This window comes from Bactrocera neohumeralis, chromosome 2 (assembly GCF_024586455.1).
Source record: "Bactrocera neohumeralis isolate Rockhampton chromosome 2, APGP_CSIRO_Bneo_wtdbg2-racon-allhic-juicebox.fasta_v2, whole genome shotgun sequence".
Lineage (NCBI taxonomy): Eukaryota > Metazoa > Arthropoda > Insecta > Diptera > Tephritidae > Bactrocera > Bactrocera neohumeralis.
In genome coordinates, this window is record NC_065919.1 from 26,680,966 (window position 1) to 26,701,553 (window position 20,588).

At 38.5% G+C, this 20,588-nt stretch overlaps 1 protein-coding gene across 8 annotated transcripts in view; it reads right to left on the minus strand.

Annotated features, from left to right (window-relative positions):
- LOC126759481 (dystrophin, isoforms A/C/F/G/H) overlaps window positions 1-20,588 on the minus strand; it is a 558,659-nt gene that overhangs the window by 485,024 nt on the left and 53,047 nt on the right. For all 8 annotated transcript variants that reach the window (XM_050474347.1, XM_050474333.1, XM_050474325.1 and 5 more), the window contains one exon: window positions 1,193-1,347. In XM_050474347.1, coding sequence (XP_050330304.1) covers window positions 1,193-1,347 — 155 coding nt within the window. The remainder of the gene's footprint in view (window positions 1-1,192; window positions 1,348-20,588) is intronic.

Here is a 20,588-nt window from a genome sequence, read left to right on the forward strand (position 1 = left end):
GTCAGCTCGATCGGCCCTGGGTATTTGAGCTCATATTATGTTCTCAAAAGTATCTGAAAACCTAGAATACAATGAATTATTCCATTTATGAACTAACATAGATAATTTTGCGGTAAGAAAGATCTCATTGGCTTTCCAGCCATTTTAACCTATGGGTCTACTTTGAAAGTATGAGCACAAAGGAACAAGTAATAAAGTATGATTTTTTGTTCCACTCTCTTGATCTTATTCTACCGTCTAGCTTTAATGACTTTCGTGATCACTGTCAGCCGACATGTGAGCGGCGAAGGCTTGTCATTATCTATTCGACAGTGGTCAGCATTTTTCTGTAAGTTAACTGTTGTGTAGTTTCATTAATTTAGAAGCGAGACGGTTTGTTGCATCTATGGATCTATGAACAAAGCAAAATCGTCGCCTTCTGCCGCTGATTGAACAGTTCTTCGGACCACTTGCTTGCTCGTCGCAATTCTAGTTGCTCTGACTGGCCATTGGCCATTCACACGCGGTTCGGTGCGGCTAAATTTATGTCGGACCTTTTTTGCCAAAGCTGTATACTTGGTATTATACAAAAAGCCTTATAGAGGAAGGTGAGATGGAATCACTTTGTCACTTTCTCCTTTATTGCGCAGCTTTTGCCAGACTGAGATTGAAATATCTCGGTAGACACGCTTTTGGCGAGCCCAGCGAAGTGGCTGAGATTACTGTTAACCGCCTTAGTTTGTGGTAAGCTCAAAACGTTTCTTCGATGAGGATCGGTGGATCCACTTCAGGGAGTTTCTGGGTAACAAAAAGGACAAATGTCTATACAAGTGAGATCCATCGATTTTGGATCAACCCTATGATCTAACCGACGTAGCCAACTGTTCTCGTCAAAGGAATACAGTACCAAATAATTTTAAAGAATACACATTTTGAGTGGATGAAAAATGTCTGTCGAAGCAAAATCCGCGTCTAACTTAAAAGTCAACTGCATGAGAGCCTTTAGCACAGAGTCAAGTACGTAATTCAAACTCAATAAAAAGAAATCCATTCAATTAGAAAAAAAGAAATAACAAAATTAGTTGTTTTGCATTCTACTTTGTCAGCTCTATAATTTTTTGTTTTCTTCTCACTTTCATTTCACTTCCTTTCCTACTATTTTTCATAAGCAAAGTATTATTTGTTGAGATCAAAATCAAATCCTTTCACCTACCAACTGTGATTGCGTGAGTACACTGAGCAACGCCAGCAAACGATGGCCATCGCGCAGATCCTCAAACAAGTCGTTCACTGGTGTACACTGGGTCTTTAGCAGATGTGAGTTAATCCATTTGGTGAAGGTCTTCTTTTGTATGTCCTGGCGTTCGTCTGCAAAAAGGAAGATAGAATGAATATGATTTGATGAAATAGAAGTGTGAAAAGTAATTAATTTATAAATACCAATATATTTCTAAAATAAATAATGTACAAAATATTGTATAAATATTCTGTTAATATAATTAAAGGTTTCCAAGGTTAATAAAACGAAATTCGATTTACGTATTTTATATTAGTCCGATGACTGAACCATCTTAATATACCAAGTACTTTATTGAAACCAGTAAGATAACCAAATTTGTGGGATGTGTTCCAAAGAATAATAATCCCATCTTTTTTCTAACAAAACAGTTTGAGTGGAATAATTTCCAGGTACACATGTGGGAAAAGGAAAGCGCCATTGTGCTCCCAGATGATGAACAAGCAAACCCCATTTAGTAACTGACCTAGTTTGATTATTATACCCTGAACAGGGTATATTAAGTTTGTCACGAAGTTTTTAACACCCAGAAGGAAGCGTCGGAGACCCTATAAAGTATATATATAAATGTTCAGTATGTTGAGCTGAGTCGATTAAACCATGTCCTTCTGTCTGTCTGTCCGTTCGTCTGTCTGTCTGTATATATACGAACTAGTCCCTCAGTTTTTAAGATATCGTTTTGAAATTTTGCAAACGTCATTTTCTCTTCAATAAGCTGCGCATTTGTCGGAACTGCTGATATCGGACCACTATAACATATAGCTGCCATACAAACTGAAAGATCGGAATCAAGTTCTTGTACGGAAAACTTTCACATTTGATAATGTATCATCACCAAATTTGGTATAGATTATTTTCTAAGGCAACAATGTAATCTCCAAAAAACTTGTTCAGATCGGATTACTATAGCATATGGCTTCCATACAAACTGGACACATAGTTACTAAAACAAATGCACCTGCGAAGGGTATATTAGCTTCGGTGCAGCCGAAGTTAACGGCCAAAGAACATGCCATTCCGAAAATTAATGAGTCTTTTGAACAACATGATTTCCATTATATTATTTCGACAACTTTCTGAGGATGACTTTTATACGCAAAGAATAGTGGGTCGAATTTTTTGAGCAAGCGTATGGCTGGTATGAAACTTCGAATTTAAGAGGGAATGTTTATTATCATTCATGTTGTGACATTTCTTTTTTAAAGATTATCTCTTCCATATGTTGGACGCGATCCGCGTCCAATTTTTGATGACTCGTTCAAGCTTTTCGACTGGTAACTGGCGAATTCTTCAACGGCTCTCAATGTAGCAATCGAAAAGAAATTTCTGCGGTAAAAAAAGACGCAGAAAGTTTATCGAATCCTACGAATTGTTTAACAGTGGATTTTTTTACTTTTAGCATTATTTAAAAGCAACAACTTGCTCATAGCTACGCACACCCATTCATAAAATGGCACTTAACAACAAACACTGCGATAAAGTGTTAGTTAATGACATTCACACCTCGCTATTCCCGAGAAATCCACAATTAGCACACCTTTCAGCTTTGCCGTAATCAAACATATTATTACCATTTTGCCGTAGTAGGAGTGTAACGGCTCCAAATTAAATTAGCGGTAATGCATGGCCCACAACAAATAACGGTATTTGCATGAATATCAAGTGTTATGACATTCATGATATCTACCACGGTCAACAATGCTAATGATAGCCTTGTTAGCGTTCACGGGAATGGTGGCATCTGCAAAAGGCCTTCAAATCTTTCGACTGAGTGAGTTGGCCACATTAGTCATGGCGCCAATGACGCTCGATGTTGTTGCTGTTAATTTTATGGCTAATAAGCAGCAAGTTAGAGTTAATTGCCTCAGCATGACAATAGTGGATTAAAAAAGTACCCGGAAATTGTAAATAAAACGTAAAATATCTAATTATTCATCAACATTTATTTTGTCGCCTTCAAAGTAATCCCCACCAGATGTAATACACTTTTGCCTACGATTTTTCAAGTTCTTGAAACATTTTTCATAAGCTCTTTTTTGAATAGCTCTCTGGCTCTCAGCTCCTTCAGCGAATTTTGTTTCGTCTCTTCGATCGACTGAGTACGGTTGTCACGGAGCGACAATTTCAGTCCGGGGAACAAGATAAAATCACATGAAACCTAATCTGGTAAATACGGTGGTTAATCGTTGGTATTTATTGAATTATTGGTCTTAAAATCACTCCCAACCGTGGCTAGATACGATGTTGCATTATCATCGTGTATAATCCACAAATTGTTCTTTCACGCAAACTCTTTAATACCGCCTTATAGCATTGACAGACGGCAGCGTTAAACCAGATTAATTGCATTTTTCGGGATTAATTCAGGAGTTACCACAGCTAACTCCGTTGCTGAATCCAAAAATAACTCTCAAAATTTTAGGGAGTTTGTGAGATTTTCGTTGACAACATTGTTAAAAATGGCCAATTTTCATCTATTGTGAATGAAATACAAGCAACCCTGACAGCTGTTTATCAAATTCTCAATATAATATCAATAAAACTTCTATGTTATGATGCAGTTTTAAAAATAATGTGTTGATATGCTTTTGTAATAAAAAATGGTTTGGTAAAAATTGGTCGGCTAACAACCGTAATGTTTATCTTCTACCAATTTTCATTGAAAATATTATAAAAAGGACAATGAGCTGTTTATGAGAGTTTCAAACTCGCATAGCTGCCGTCTGTCACCTACAAATTTGGATCTGATTAAGTGCGCAGTTAATCCGGATTAACGCTGCCGTCTGTCAAGGCTACTATAGACCGTTTGTCCCTCCGGAAAACATTCATAATGCACTAAACCAGGAATATCAAAAAAACAATGAGCTGGACTTTTGAGCGGCTTTGGCGTGGTTTTTTTGGTTACGGCTCGTTTTTTCCCCTCCATTCTGACGATTGTTGATTTTTTTGCATGTCAAACTCAGAAATCCATGTCTCGTTGGCAATTATAATGCTCTCCATGCATGTGGAATCAGAATTCGCACGATGAAGCATGTCCAAAGAGACTTATTCACGGTACTCTGTTTGAAAAAAAAAATCAGCTTTATAGGGGCAGTCGAGCAAGAACGTGTTTCATACCCAAATATCCACCAAAATCTTTCGAACGGACTTGCCGTCTGTCTGGCGATTTCCAAGCACCATATCCTTTACGTTTTTAATATTTTCATCAGTTGAAGAGGTCGAAGGTCGGCCGGAACGAGGAAAACTCTCAGATATTTGATTGGTCTGCGTCATGTTTATATCTACTTCTACATTAGTTCTTAGTTTTATTCTCAAGAAGTCTGGTTCATTGCGGATCAAAGCTCTTCTTCGATCTCTAAAAGAGTTTCATGGGTCTTTTGAGACAGAGTGTATTTATTCTTCAAGGATAGTATTCTCGAATATATGTTCCTGTGAGAGAGAGCTTTATCAAGTACATTTATAACTGCCGACCAGGCGAAGGCCAAAGAAGAGGTGCTTTTCCGTAGCCTTCCACCTGTGTATTTGTCTTACGTTCCAAATAATCCCACAAAAAGAAGTCTGAAGGTATATAATCTGGAGATATTAGTTATCAGTCCTTCTTTCTGTCAACGAACTTTCAGGGATAACAGAACTTTTATTTATTTCCCTTGACCGTTTCTCACAGAAGGTTTACACAAGTACAAGTAAATAGTTGAAAACACATTTTTTGGCACATTGGACATGAGAAGACCTGTCTTCTGCTTTATATTAGAGAAATTTTTAGTCACTTTAAAACCTTTAGAGAATTTTTTAGAATTAATATTAAATTTATCTTGTCTGCCACAGCCTTAAGCTTAGTTACGATGGAAATCTCAGAGTATCAGTTTTTCTTTTCTTCTTTCACTTTTCTTCTTTCACTTTCGGTAGAAGTTCAGTGGTCATGCTTTTAAAAGCTAACAAAAACTGTACATATCTACGTACACACACACTTAGTTATCTAAAACCCAACAAAGTGAATGCTTGCACTCCGCATTTTGTGGATATCTACTAGAACAATCATAATGTACTTGCACTAGTGGCATAATAAGCAGGTGGCACTTGCAATGTTCGCAGTATAACACTTGTTGCAAGAGCATTTTAACCCACCATGACATGCAACAACTGACAGCAATCAATTTGTTTCAGATATGAACTACAAAACCAATCCGTCTGTCTATTTGCGTGTGTACTCGTCTAACTAGCTGGGAGTGCAAACGTTGGCGTATGTGTGAATCCGATTGCGAGGGCTTTGAGGTTCACCAAAACCAGCGAGGAGTGCATGACAGACAGCTCGGTTCGTTGGCTGCTTGGCTCACTGACTGAATGTCTGATTGACTGACTGACTCACTAACTAAATGATTAATCAGTGAGGGAATGTTGTGAATATTTGACTATTCCATTGGCGTTGCACACATACATATATACACTTATACCCACACACATAGATACTCAAGTGAGCACTCGACTCTATTTCAACATCTCAGCAGTTCGGTGGAACACCCGTTGTACGTTGCACGTGCCACCGACCAACGCCGGTCACGCAAAGTTTTGTGTACTCTGTCAGGCAACAACTACAACCACAAATTGCGAAATGCACACAGCGTTATTACACTTAAGTGCACATCGAATGTCGCCAAGTGCAACTGCAGAGGTGACACCACTCCATCATGCAACGCTAGTGGCAGGCGGTGTGGCGGGGGATTGCGGCTGAAACTTCAAGAGCAACTTCAGCAAATAGTAGAAGTGTCTTTGTTGTTGTTGGTGTGTGCGTTATGCTTGCGTGTTGCACTTTGTCGGACATCCGCAGTGGGAATTCGTGTACGAGGCCGTTGTCTGCCATAAGTGGCAACAAATTTATGCCACAGGAGCGACTTGAAATGTGGAAGAAGCTTGAATGACAATACACCTGGCACAAGTGAGGAAGTGCGATACAGCGCGTGGTCCGGCTCAGCTTTTGTTATGAGCTTTCTGACATTCCTGTGCACAGTACCTGATAATATTTAGAGTGTTTCTGCTTGATAGAATGCAGTAGAAATCTGAAAGATGGGCACGACGGAATATACCACGAACAACTTCCAAATATGACCATGTGTCTCGTCTTTCTTCCAAACTATAAGCCTAATCCTATTGGGTCAGACTTAGGACTTGGGTAGGCAGAACTGATTATGCTCATTTCAATACCAACCAAGTTACTGAAAGCCGCAATCCTGTTGCGTGTGGCCGACGGTCTAGAAGACCTCCTGTGGCTCCAGCTGCGGATGTCTTGTCTCTATCGATTGATATGATTAAATTAACTAAGATTATACCTCATCTGCTGGTCACATTGCCTTAATGTCAATCAGCGCATGCTGGAAGTTGCTTTATCTACGAAGAACACGGCAGTCATTTCATCTTTGAGGGGTCATATTAAACGATAAGCGGCATGCCCAAAACATGCTATTCAGAGCTCTTCACAACATCTGTAGGACATCTAAAATAGAAGATTTTTCTCGAATAATGGATATACTTGCATCCTGACTTGATCAATCAACATCCAAGCTTGCTAACTATAGTCAAACTATTTAGGATTCAGCCATAATACGGATCATGAGCTTTTAAATATTCTCTCTTTACAGAAATCATTAAAGGTGACTTTGATAAGTCCGGCGAATAATCGGGAAATGCAAAAGAACAGCTGGTACGATGAGGAGTGCCGTGTCGCAGTGGAAAGAAAACAGACTGCATACCTTGCAATGTTACGATCAACCACAACACGCGTGGAATGGGATAAATACCGAGAGTTGAAGAGGGAAGCGAGACGCATTCGCAGAAAAAAATAGAGAAACCGAAATACGTGAGTACGGTGGCATACAGGGATAATGCTCAAAACTGCTAGGAAAGGATGCGGCGACTAACAAAAGGTTTCAAGTTCATAGCATGCCGGCTGCGGTGGCTAGATCATGTCGTCCGATTGGACGAAAACACTCCAGCTCTGAAAGTATACGACGCAGTACATCCCCGGCGTGGATCCTCCACTCCGTTAGAAAGATCGGGTGGAGAACAACCTGCATTTGCTTGGAATCTCCAATTGGTACTAAGCAGCGAAAAGGAAGAACGACTGGCACGCTGTTGTCAATTCGGCTATAACCGCGTAAACGATGTCTACGCCAGAAGAAGAATAATTGGTATTTGAAATAAGGGTTATTGCAAGATTTTGAAACCCCAGGGTTCAAGGGGAACCCAGGTTTCTGCGGTAGATCTATATAATTTTGACCATACAGACATACAGGACCATATTTGATCAGCGTCGAAGACACGTTAGTAGAACTAAGTGAGAATACCCTGACATTAAGATGTGTATATATGTACATATATATATATTCTGTTATAAATTACTCAATACTGACAACCGAAGGCCAAAAAGCTTTTAATTTTGATGGCAGAACTTTCATGCAGTTGAGAGTCCAGATTCAGAGCCCAAAGCCATTTGCCTGCCCAAAGTCGCCTGTTGCCTGAAGTCAAGTACATCACGTGTCAACACATACATACAGACATACGTAGTCGAGAGTGTATGCTCCCACGCCAAGAGCTATCGAATTTTAATTAGCTAATTAAGTTATTTAATAATTCAATTTTCCGGTCTTACGCGCCACAGCATACCACTGCAGAGACATACTCGTGCATACCAAAAACAACGAGTCCATTCATGTCACACTCTTCTTGCCGCTGAATTCATTAGCCGGCGGAGACGTGTGCAGTCCATTAGCGGGTTCACCTACGTACGCTGCATCTTCACACAAATCAATTCCGTGCTTGAATATCTAATTACGAATATGTGCATGTGTGAGTGTCTGTTTGTATGTAAAGTATCTGGCTTGCGTTGAGTGGTTACGACTATCCGGCTAATTGACTGTAAATTGATGTATCGGAGCTTTTATGAAGGCATCTGAAGTATTATTTTAAGAATCAATGTACAAAGGTTCGACCGAGTTGAAGGTGGCGGTTCCACGAAGTCTGCTACATTTACTGGCGTAATTATATAACTAGATTGGAGAAAGAGAGAGAGAGAGAGAGAGGGCAGGTTTCTTGTTATGGATAAAGTCCCGTTCTTTGGATTCTAAAGGTAATTAATTAAACACGATAAACTTAATAGGCCCTACCTAGTAACCGATGTTTTTTAGACGTGCGGTTATATGACTTATGTTCAGTTTGATTTGTCATTTCATAATGAAAAGATTTACTCTAGAACACCGCTTGGAAATTGTGTACATTTATCACCAAAAAAATGATTCGGCTAGCGTAAAGCGCCCTGCTTCTAATATTCGGTTCGCATTATCACTAAACAAAGTAGGTAATTCGATTAATCGTGGATCGCTTTCCGCGCCAAGTGAGTTCATCCGCCATCGCGCGAAATAGTTAGAGCTGTGGCGATCCACTTTATGGACGATATTGCGGAAGGATCTTGGTTTAAAAAATCAAACTCATGCAAGAAATGAAGCCGAACAATCATTAAGCGCGTCCACATTCGTTGAATGGGTCCAAAAACGAGATGACCACCGATCCCGATTTTCGCTTGAAAATTTTGACGAGCATATATCCTCAAATAATCACGGTTTGATGTGCTCTATGTGAGAAGGGAATAATTGTCTCTGTCAAAAACATATCATACTGCCAATTAATATTGAAGAAGCGCCTTACATACAGCAAACGGCTGCATGAGGACAGCTATCGTAGTTTGCCGTGTCGCAGGGAAGAAACAGACAGAAGAAACAGAAAGAAAACAGACTAGCTATCTCGCAACGTTACAATCGACCACAATACGTGCAGGATGGGATAGATACCGAGAGTTGAAGAGGGAAGCGAGACTCATTTGCAGACAATAAAAGAGAGCGCTGGAGAAAGCTGGCCGACAGGGGTAATGCTCGAAAATTCTACGAAAAGATGCGGCGGCTAACTGAAGGTTTCAAGACCGCAGCATACTCTTGTAGAACCCCCAAGGGTGATCTAGTGACCGATACCCAGAGCATACTTAAATTATGGAGGGAACACTTCTCCAGCCTGCTGAATGGCAGTGAACGCACAACGCCAGGAGAAAGCGAACCCGATTCCTCAAACGATGACAATGGAGCAGACGTTCCATTACCCGACCATGAAGAAGTTCGAATAGCAATAACCCGCCTGAAGTACAACAAAGCGGAGGGGACCGATGGATTACCGGCCGAGCTGTTCAAACACGGCGGCGAAGAACTGATAAGGTGCATGCATCAGCTTCTTTGCAAAATATGGTCGGACGAAAGCATGCCCAACGATTGGAATTTAAGTACGCTATGCCCAATCCACAAAAAGGGAGATCTCACAATCTGCGCGAACTACCGTGGGATAACCCTCCTTAATATCGCGTATAAGGTTCTATCGAGCGTATTGTTTGAAAGATTAAAGCCCGCCGTCAGCAAACTGATTGGACCTTATCAGTGTGGCTTTAGACCTGGAAAATCAAGAACCGACCAGATATTCACCATGCGCCAAATCTTAGAAAAGACCCGTGAAAGGAGAATCGACACACACCACCTCTTCGTCGATTTCAAAGCTGCTTTCGACAGCACGAAAAGGAGCTGCCTCTATGCCGGGATATCTGAACTGAGGTTGAGCAACACCAAAAGCGACTCCCTATCGTGCGACTTCTTCAACCTGCTTCTGGAGAAAATAATTCGAACTGCAGTGCTAAATAGAGAAGGTACCATCTTCTATAAGAGTGTGCAGCTGCTGGCGTATGCCGATGATATTGATATCATCGGCCTCAACACCCGCGACGTTAGTTCTGCTTTCTCCAGACTGGACAAGGAAGCAAAGCAAATGGGTTTGGCAGTGAACGAGGGCAAGACAAAATATCTCCTGTCATCAATAAACAGTCGTCGCGACTTGGCACTCACGTCACTGTTGGCAGTCATAACTTTGAAGTTGTAGATAGTTTCGTATATTTGGGAACCAGCATAAACACCACCAACAATGTCAGCCTGGAAATGCAATGCAGGATAACTCTTCCCAACAGGTGTTACTTCGGACTGAGTAGGCAATTGAAAGCAATGTCCTCTCTCGACGAACAAAAACCAAACTCTATAACTCACTCATAATTCCCGTCCTGCTATATGGTGCAGAGGCTTGGACGATGACAACAACTTATGAGTTGACGTTGTGAGTTTTCGAGAGAAAAGTTTTGCGCAAGATTTATGGTCCTTTGCGCATTGGCCACGGCGAATATCGCATTCGATGGAACGATGAGCTGTATGAGAAATATGACGACATTGACATAGTTTCAGCGTCATGTTGTCCGAATGGACGAAAACACTCCAGCTCTGAAAGTATTCGACACCGTACCCGCCGCACAATGGGGCAGCAGACCAGAAAAGTTGGCAAAAACTAATTTTTTCAAAATAGCCGGTAGCACTTTTCGTTTATTGCTTTGGATTTGTGAATATAATAGCAACAATAAACCAACGGTTTTTCAATGTCATTTTCACCACCTCTCTTTTCAGAGCCTTACAAACACAGAGCTTATTTTCGCAATAAGTGCAGTTTGATTTTTGTACATTTTCCATTCACAGTTTGAGTATATATTTTCCAGTCGCTGACTATAATTTAGCAACTTTAATTATGGAACCATCAACATCGGGTATTTATAAAGATTCATTTATATTCACTTTGTGCGTAATTGTGATTTTCACATTTTGGTCGTTTTTTTTCGGAAACCTAACTTAATAAGTTTATTTTCCTACAGTTTAAGTTTTAAAAATTGAAAAAGTTAGTGAGCCCGGCATGATCGGCCGGAAATTTTTTAATTATCCTGTAATATGTATATTTATGTACTTAATTGGAAAAAAAAATTGTGCGTTTTGGCATTTGCTCGCATTTATGTATGTGCCTATGTACTACCTTTTGTTGTAGTTTAGTTCGAAGCTTTTTTGCTTTGTTTTGATTATTTGTTTGTCAAACGTCAACTACAAGTACAAATGTGAACTGCATTGATCTTTATTATTTTGGTTGTAAATCGTCAAATAGAATCGAGTGTTGCCATACTATCTTAATTTTATAATCTTTTAGTGGTTGATTTAACTTTTCATTTCAGGTGTTAGTTCAAAAACAATTTTTGTCAATCGTAGGGAGCTCATTGCGTATGTACACAAAGTGGGGATTCGATGGTAGCTCAGGCCATAGCTCATATAAGCAAGTATTTCATGGTATTGAAGCTTCTGATTCTGCTGTTTTCATAACTAGTATTGTGCCTATTCGTAATATGTTGGGCGAAAAAGTTGTTTGGCAAAATCATGCTCCATCTTCGACGCGCTATTGCAGGCCTTTGAAAATTGAATTTATTAAGGAATCCTCTAAAGTTTCAATAGAGGAGAAAAACAGAGTTACTGAAGAGATTGGAAATCTTAAAAAATCTAAAACGATATGTGATGGAAAATCTATTGAAGTTGAGCATGCTTTACTTTTTACTATGGTGGATGGAAAAGTTTGTAATGCGATAACCCAGACGAAATCCACTCAAAAGTGCTACATTTGTAATGCAACATCAAAAGATTTTAACAATATTGGCAAAATGGTGAAACGAGAAATACATACAGATAACTTAAGCTTTGGACTATCAATATTGCACGGATGGATAAGATTATTTGAGTGTCTTTTGCATCTGTCTTATAAACTGCCAGTAGAAAAATGGCAAGTTCGAAATGACTTGGAAAAAAATATTGTTGCTGAAAATAAAAAACGAATACAAAACGAATTTAAAAAACGCTGCGGTTTGATTGTTGATGTTCCAAAGCCAGGGTTTGGAAATTCTAATGATGGCAACACAGCGCGACGATTCTTTAGGGAGGCAGAGGTTTCGGTCGAAATTACAAAATTGGATTTAACTTTGATTAAAAGATTGCACAACATATTAATAACTGTAGCCAGCGGACATGAAATAAATGTTGAAAAGTTCACGTAGTATTGCCAAGACACTGCTAGGTACTTTGTGGATAAATACCCTTGGTATCGTATGCCTCCAACAATGCATAAGTTTTTAATACATCGCCCTGATATACTTTCTCACGCTTTACTACCAATCGGCCAATTATCGGAAGAAGCACAAGAGGCTTGCAACAAGGATTTTAAAAGATATCGCGAACACCATTCATGAAAATGCGGACGTGTGGAAACTAATATTGACAAATTCAATTCATTTATGCTAAGGTCTGATCCGGTAATAAGTTCAAAGAGAAAATTCAAAAGAACTAATAACCAAAAGTTACCAACTGAAGTATTGGAATTATTGATATGTCCACTTATTCCTAATAACGATGAAGAATATGATGATATTTACGATGATGACGGTCAACAAAACGAAAATTGGTCTAGTGATGAAAGTAGCAATATAAATATACATATATCGGGTGATTTTTTAAGAGCTTGATAACTTTTTTTAAAAAAAAAAACGCATAAAATTTGCAAAATCTCATCGGTTCTTTATTTGAAACGTTAGATTGGTTCATGACATTTACTTTTTGAAGATAATTTTATTTAAATGTTGACCGCGGCTGCGTCTTAGGTGGTCCATTCGGAAAGTCCAATTTTGGGCAACTTTTTCGAGCATTTCGGCCGGAATAGCCCGAATTTCTTCGGAAATGTTGTCTTCCAAAGCTGGAATAGTTGCTGGCTTATTTCTGTAGACTTTAGACTTGACGTAGCCCCACAAAAAATAGTCTAAAGGCGTTAAATCGCATGATCTTGGTGGCCAACTTACGGGTCCATTTCTTGAGATGAATTGTTCTCCGAAGTTTTCCCTCAAAATGGCCATAGAATCGCGAGCTGTGTGGCATGTAGCGCCATCTTGTTGAAACCACATGAGTCAACATTTAAATGAAATTATCTTCAAAAAGTAAATGTCATGAACCAATCTAACGTTTCAAATAAAGAACCGATGAGATTTTGCAAATTTTATGCGTTTTTTTTTTTTTAAAAGTTATCAAGCTCTTAAAAAATCACCCGATATAAAAAAATAAAGCAGTCGCCACCAATCACTATATGAACGGTTCAGGTAAATCTGATACAGTCTAAAAACTTCGGTTGTAAGCGGCGCAATATTCTGAAATTTGGTACACATACATACTTACTTTAGTAAGAGGAATCAGGGTACCAATTTCCAACTTCCTAGCTTAAGCCGTTTAGTTGATGCCAACTTTTAGGTCATTCTGCCCCACTGTGCGCCGGGGGAAGCAGAGGAAGAGGAAGACGACTGGCGCGCTGTTGTTAACACGGCTATAATCGCGTAAGCGGTGTCTACGCCAATTAAGAAGAAGAATATTTATACGCCAGTTGGCTAGCCATTCTTCGACAGACCTTAAGTGCTCGGCTAATACTCTTGATGCTATTATGTAGCATGAAGCTGAAGCTGTGTCATCCGCAAAAGTTGATGTTAATACATTATTAGCTGTTGGAAGATCTGCTGTATATATGATGTACAGAGTTGGGCCTAAAACAATGCCCTGTGGTACACCAGCCCTTATCTGTCTTTTACCAGATATGAAATCTCCTACTTTCACCATAAATTGTCTATTTTTTAAGTAAGACTCCAATGTTTTATACAAATCTAAAGGTATAATGTTTTTAATCTTATATAAATGGCCTTCATGCTACACCTTATCAAACGCTTGAGCCAGGTCTGGAAATATAGCTGAACAGTACTTTCTGTGCTGAAATGCTTTTCTTATTTCGTTAGTAATTCTATTTACTTGCTCTATCGTGCTATGTTTTTCACGAAACCCGAATTGGTGCGTTGGTATTATATTATTTACCTGGAGGAAAGGGGACATCTTTGATAGTAACACTTTTTCAAATATTTTAGAAAGACAGAGTAAAGGACTGATTGGTATGTATGAAGACGGCTGTGTTAAGTCTTTCCTAGGTTTATCTATCATGATGATCTGCGACTTTTTCCACGAAGTTGGATAGCATCCGAAACCAAGAGTTGCATTCAAGAGCAAAGCGAGCACCGTTGTAGCAATATTTGGTCACTTAATTCGCTTTTTCGAGTAAAATTATGGTGTCCTGATGCCTTTTTCGGATTTAGCTCTCTTATGATTATTGTAACTTCAGAAGTAGAAGTCCTAATAGACACAAGCGACTCGTGGACAAAGTTGGCAACTTAAAATTGTTCTTTGGGCAATTAGGTTGAAATATCTTGTCTAGGTTTTCCTCATCACTACGTGCCCAATTATCATTCAAATGTCTTAGAGGCATGTTGGAAGCTACTGGTGGCTTAAAAGAGTTTTGGGCTTTCTAAGGAAGTTTTGCTTGCTTTAATTTGGACACAGTTTCTTTATATAATTTTCAGTGTTGTGTTCTTTCTCGCGGTTAGGCGCTTTTTTTAACTTATGTACAGCAGATTTTAGTTGAAGCATAGTTGAAGGGAAGCGACTTAACTGCCATTCACGTCTATGTAGCTCGCCTTTCTCATTTACAAGTTTTTCTATTCCATTATTCATAATTTTTCTAAAACCAACTGGTTTATTGTTTTCGTTTTTTGGTTGCCAATACAGCTGCATTAGTTATTACATCAATAAATTAAGGTGATGTATATTAAAATACTTCAGTTAAATCTTCAGTAAAAGTCTAACAAATTTCAACGAAAAAATTTATTTAACTTTTTAATACGGATATCCTCTGGTGCTGAAACCCAATTATTTTCACTATTTATAAATATAAATTTTATAAAAAACAAGTAAGGAAGGGCTAAGTTCGGGTGTCACCGAACATTTTATACTCTCGCATGATAAAGTGATAATCGAGATTTCATTATACGTCATTTATATGTATATTTTTCAAATACCGTATTTTTTGTAAAGTTTTATTCCGCTATCATCATTGGTTCCTAATGTATATATATGTGTACAGAGAAGGCATCAGATGGAATTCGAAATAGCGTTATATTGGAAGAAGGCGTGGTTGTGAACCGATTTCACCCATATATCGTACATGTCATCAGGGTGTTAAGAAAATATTATATACCGAATTTCATTGAAATCGGTCAAGTAGTTCCTGAGATATGGTTTTTGGTCCATAAGTGGGCGACGCCACGCCCATTTTCAATTTAAAAAAAAAACCTGGGTGCAGCATCCTTCTGCCATTTCTTCCGTAAAATTTAGTGTTTCTGACGTTTTTTGTTAGTCGGTTAACGGACTTTTAGTGATTTTCAACATAACCTTTGTATGGGAGGTGGGCGTGGTTATTACCCGATTTCTTCCATTTTTGAACTGTATATGGAAATGCCTGAAGAAAACGACTCTATAGAGTTTGGTTGACATAGCTATAGTAGTTTCCGAGATATGTACAAAAAATTTAGTAGGGGGCGTGGCCACGCCCACTTTTCCAAAAAATTACGTCCAAATATGCCCCTCTCTAATGCGATCCCTTGTGCCAAATTTCACTTTTATATCTTTATTTATGGCTTAGTTATGACACTTTATAGGTTTTCGGTTTCCGCCATTTTGTGGGCGTGGCAGTTGGCCGATTTTTCCCATCTTCGAACTTAACCTTCTTATGGAGCCAAGAAATACGTGTACCAAGTTTCATCATGATATCTCAATTTTTACTCAAGTTACAGCTTGCACGGACGGACGGACGGACGGACAGACAGACGGACGGACGGACGGACGGACAGACAGACATCCGAATTTCAACTCTACTCGTCACCCTGATCATTTTGGTATATATAACCCTATATCTGACTCTTTTAGTTTTAGGACTTACAAACAACCGTTATGTGAACAAAACTATTATACTCTCCTTAGCAACTTTGTTCCGAGAGTATAAAAATATTTTGCGCTGCCGTCAAATGCAAGCGAGCGCGTTAATTGAAAATGAAATTTCTTTTAAAGCATTTTTTGCACATTTCACTTGGCAACAAATGTCTGGATGTTAATTGTGCACCCGGAACTGTAATTATGAGCGCCATTAGGCGTAAATAAATAATTATCAAAGTGAAAATGAAATAATAAATACTATAGTAACAACAACAGAAAAAATAACGAAACTCAACATCTGCCACACATAGTAATTACAACAACAGCAACAACAATTGGCATGCCATCGCAACAACAACAACAAAAGTGCCAAGTGTCGCATTTATTTGCAGACTTTTTTCCTCTAACTACAAATAAAATTTGCTCATTCATCCAATTACAAGAAATGCTGACTGCAACACAGCAATATAGCAGTACATATGTGTGAGAGTGTGGGTGTGTTGCAACTGCTGCAAAAGGCGCGAAGTGAAAACATTTCCAGAAAGGCGGTAATGGCACTGCAATTGCTGTAATGGTTGGTTGTGCAAAAAGGAGCAGAAAAACAATAAAAACTATGAAAAGCGCAACGCCAGCGTAAGTGAGTCAATGCGACAACAACAACAACAGCAGCTGATGTAGTTGCAGTGGAAGCTTTCGCTGCTTCTATTGTGGCATAAATGGATTGCCGTTGCCGTTACTGTGCCAGAGCTGCCGTTATTGTTTACTCCAACGCTGCGGCAATATTACTGTTGCTTCGGCTAGTTTTTTGTTGTTGTTGCCACTGCACTTGCCATTTGCCATTTGGCGAAGACATAAACAATTTCTCTAATTGCATTGACTTTGCGGCGCCACCAACGTTGCCTGAGTCAATGGCTGGCGATTATTTAAATTGATGATTCTTTCCTTTTGTTTTTGTATTTCCTTTAAATAAGTTTAAAAATTAGAAAAAAATGGCGTAATGTCAGCAGAAATGGTAATGTGGTAATGTGAGAAAATGGCTTTGTGTGGAATAGTTTCGGAATACAAGCGTTCGAATGACGACCACATTATGCTGTTTAACCTCACTTTAACCCCAAGTGGGTTTGACTGTTTCGAAAGAGCATGAGTCACAATAAGCTAGAAAATACTGCAGAGAAGGATTCCATTGGCACTGCAGTCATATCTTGAGTCTAAAAATGTAATATTTTTATCAAGTTTACGGGAAGCTTATTTAAAAGTTGCCCAACAAGAAGCTTACAAAGGTACCAAACCCACTGAAAGATCGCGCTGTGTGTGAAAAAATGTAGCTTGCGACTACTTTTCGATGGATCTTTGATTGAAAAACCTTTGTTTTAGAAACTTGACAAGCTAAAACTCATTTTTATTCAGCGCTTCGACATAAACTATCAGTTAACGGCAGCTATTAAGGTTGCGAGAGGATTTAAGTTCGCGAATCCTTAAGATGACTGGGGTATCTAGTTCTAGAGTAGGTAGGATATGTTATTTTTCAACCTAAAAACTAAGTAATATGTATTCGGTCCAATATTGATAACAGTTACTTTAATTGGTATTGGCGATAGGATAGACATATCTGGTGCACTGTGGACTACACCAACAATGGCATTAAACGCCATTTTACACATAGCACCTGTAGCCATTGTCAGCAGGTTTACTGCTACGAGTGCGCTCTAAGGATTAGGAAAGCTGGGCATATGAAAGGGATCGAACAAGGACACGCCGAAATTCTCTCCTGCTTCAACTACATTCCTAAACCTGGGATCACTGCGACGGAGAGACTACCCGTGCCGGATTTTTTCCTACTCACATGCGGACGAGGAATATATGGATCAAGATCTCTAAAAAAAGAGGCACCGTAAGCTTTTTCACGGATGGGTCGAGGCAAAGAGGGAAGGTTGAAGGAGTGACGTTTTCTTTAAGAAACTCATCATCTATCTTAACTTTATACTTCCTGACCAATGTAGCGTTTTTTAGTCTTCGTATTGCTTCGAAGGCAGCCTCGTTTAGATGGGTGAACTTTCACTAATACATCAGAGCGGCAATACTAGTGCTGAGATCACTAACTGTGTGCTCAAAGCTAGCCAGAGGGGACACCCTTGCGTGCTCACATTGGAATGGAACCAAGTTGGATATCCATTGGCATCTCGCGTTCTGGCACTGGATCTATAGACTAACACGTGCGCTTAGCAACTACCCGCTCTTGTGCGACTGCAAGATTTGGAGTACAACGCAAAACTCTTTGTCGATTTGTAAGGGTCTTATAATTATGCCCTGAATATATAGCTGATACACAAACTGAACGATCGGAATCTAGTGCTGGTATGGAAAACTTTTGCATTTGACGTGATGTCTTCACGAAATTTGACATGGATTTCTGCGTAAGGTAATAATATATTCTCCGAAATATTTGTTCAGATCGGTTAACTATAGCATATAGCTTCCATACAAACTGAACACATAGTTACTAAAAGAAGAGCACCCCTGAAGGATATTAGTTTCGGTGCAGCCGAGTTTAACGTTTTTTCTTGTTTTTAAATAACACAACGGGCCAACATTCTAAGCTGCTAAGTGAGATCTCTGTTAAGTTCATTCTCATATCCTGACCTACGTCGATTGGGTAAACAAGACTCGTCGTATACAATTTTCCGGATCCTTTAATATATTATATTCAAGCTCATCCTTTCTTTTACAAAGAGATTATATTGTAAATATGTATAAGGCGTAATGGACATGTACACGTAAAATCCTTTCTTAAGGGGGTATTCTCAGGTAATCACTTCGAAAAATCGATTTTTTTTTTGTTTTTTATATTTTGACAGTAAAACCTATTGAAAACATGCTGTGAAAAACTCAGACCGAAATTCATAGTATTTGATATTTTCTGAAACTGTCATGGCCCTAAAAAAAAGTATTCAACCGATTGCTTTAAAATTTACATATGTTCTCCTACTCATTTATTGTTATCGTCCCTACCAGAATTGTTTATTTTCGAAAATATTTTTAGATTTTTTTAAACGAATTTTAACGAAAAAACAAGATTTTCGTGACTTTTTTTCAAACATTTTTTTCGACATTTTTTTTTAATGAAATTGATTATATTTGGTAGGGACAATATAGAGGACTACTGAATAAATAATCCATTCGATTTTTTTTATTTCAGACAACATGAACAGCCGCTATCACCATGACCAGTGAAATACTTTTTTTGTTGGGGTCTACTTTGATTTAAAAAAAAAATATATTAAAAATATAAAAAAAAAAATTTTGTACATTTCAAAATACAAATAAAAATATGTTAAAAAATTAAAATGATTGAATTTTGTTGTCGCATAAAAAAGTTTTCCTAAAAAGTGGTAAAATGTATGCGTTCACATGTAAGTACCCCGTTAACATATTTTTATACTCTCGCAACAAAGTTGCTAAGGAGAGTTTAATAGTTTTGTTCACATAACGGTTGTTTTTAAGTCCTAAAACTAAAAGAGTCAGATATAGGGTTATATATACCAAATTGATCAGGGTGATGAGTAGAGTTGAAATCCGGATGTCTGTCTGTCCGTCCGTCCGTGCAAGCTGGAACTTGAGTAAAAATTGAGATATCATGATGAAACTTGGTAAACGCATTTCTTTGCTCCATAAGAAGGTTAAGTTCGAAGATGGGCAAAATCGGCCTACTGCCACGCCCACAAAATGGCGGAAACCGAAAACGTATAAAGTGTCATAACTAAGCCATAAATAAAGATATTAAAGTGAAATTTGGCACAAAAGATCGCAATAGGGAGGGGCATATTCGGACGTAATTTTGTTGGAAAAGTGGAGTGGCCCCGCCCCCTACTAAGTTTTTTGTACATATCTAGAAAACTATTATAGCTATGTCAACCAAACTCTATAGAGTCGTTTCCTTCAGGCATTTCCATATACAGTTCAAAAATGGAAGAAATCGGATAATAACCACGCCCACCTCCCATACAAAGGTTATGTTGAAAATCACTAAAAGTGCGTTAACCGGCTAACAAAAAACGTCAGAAACACTAAATTTTACGGAAGAAATGGTAGAAGGAAGCTGCACCCAGGTTTTTTTTAAAAATTGGAAATGGGAGTGGCGTTATGGACCAAAAACCACATCTCAGGAACCACTCTACCGATTTCAATGAAAGTCGGTATGTAATATTTTCTTAACACCCTGATGACCTGTACGAAATATGGGTGAAATCGGTTCACAACCACGCCTTCTTCCAATATAACGCTATTTTGAATTCCATCTGATGCCTTCTCTGTATAATATATACATTAGGAAATGAAAATACACAAATTGATCTAATCTAATTAATTTTAAATAATTAACTTAGCCCTTCCTTACTTGTTTGAAACTGGCCTATATCAATGTATGTCCCTTTAATTTTAGAAAAGAAGCTAATCTTATTTGTCGAATATTTACTTCCATATTTTCTGGCTCTTTATTTAGCTTTGTCGAATATTTACTTCCATATTTTCTGGCT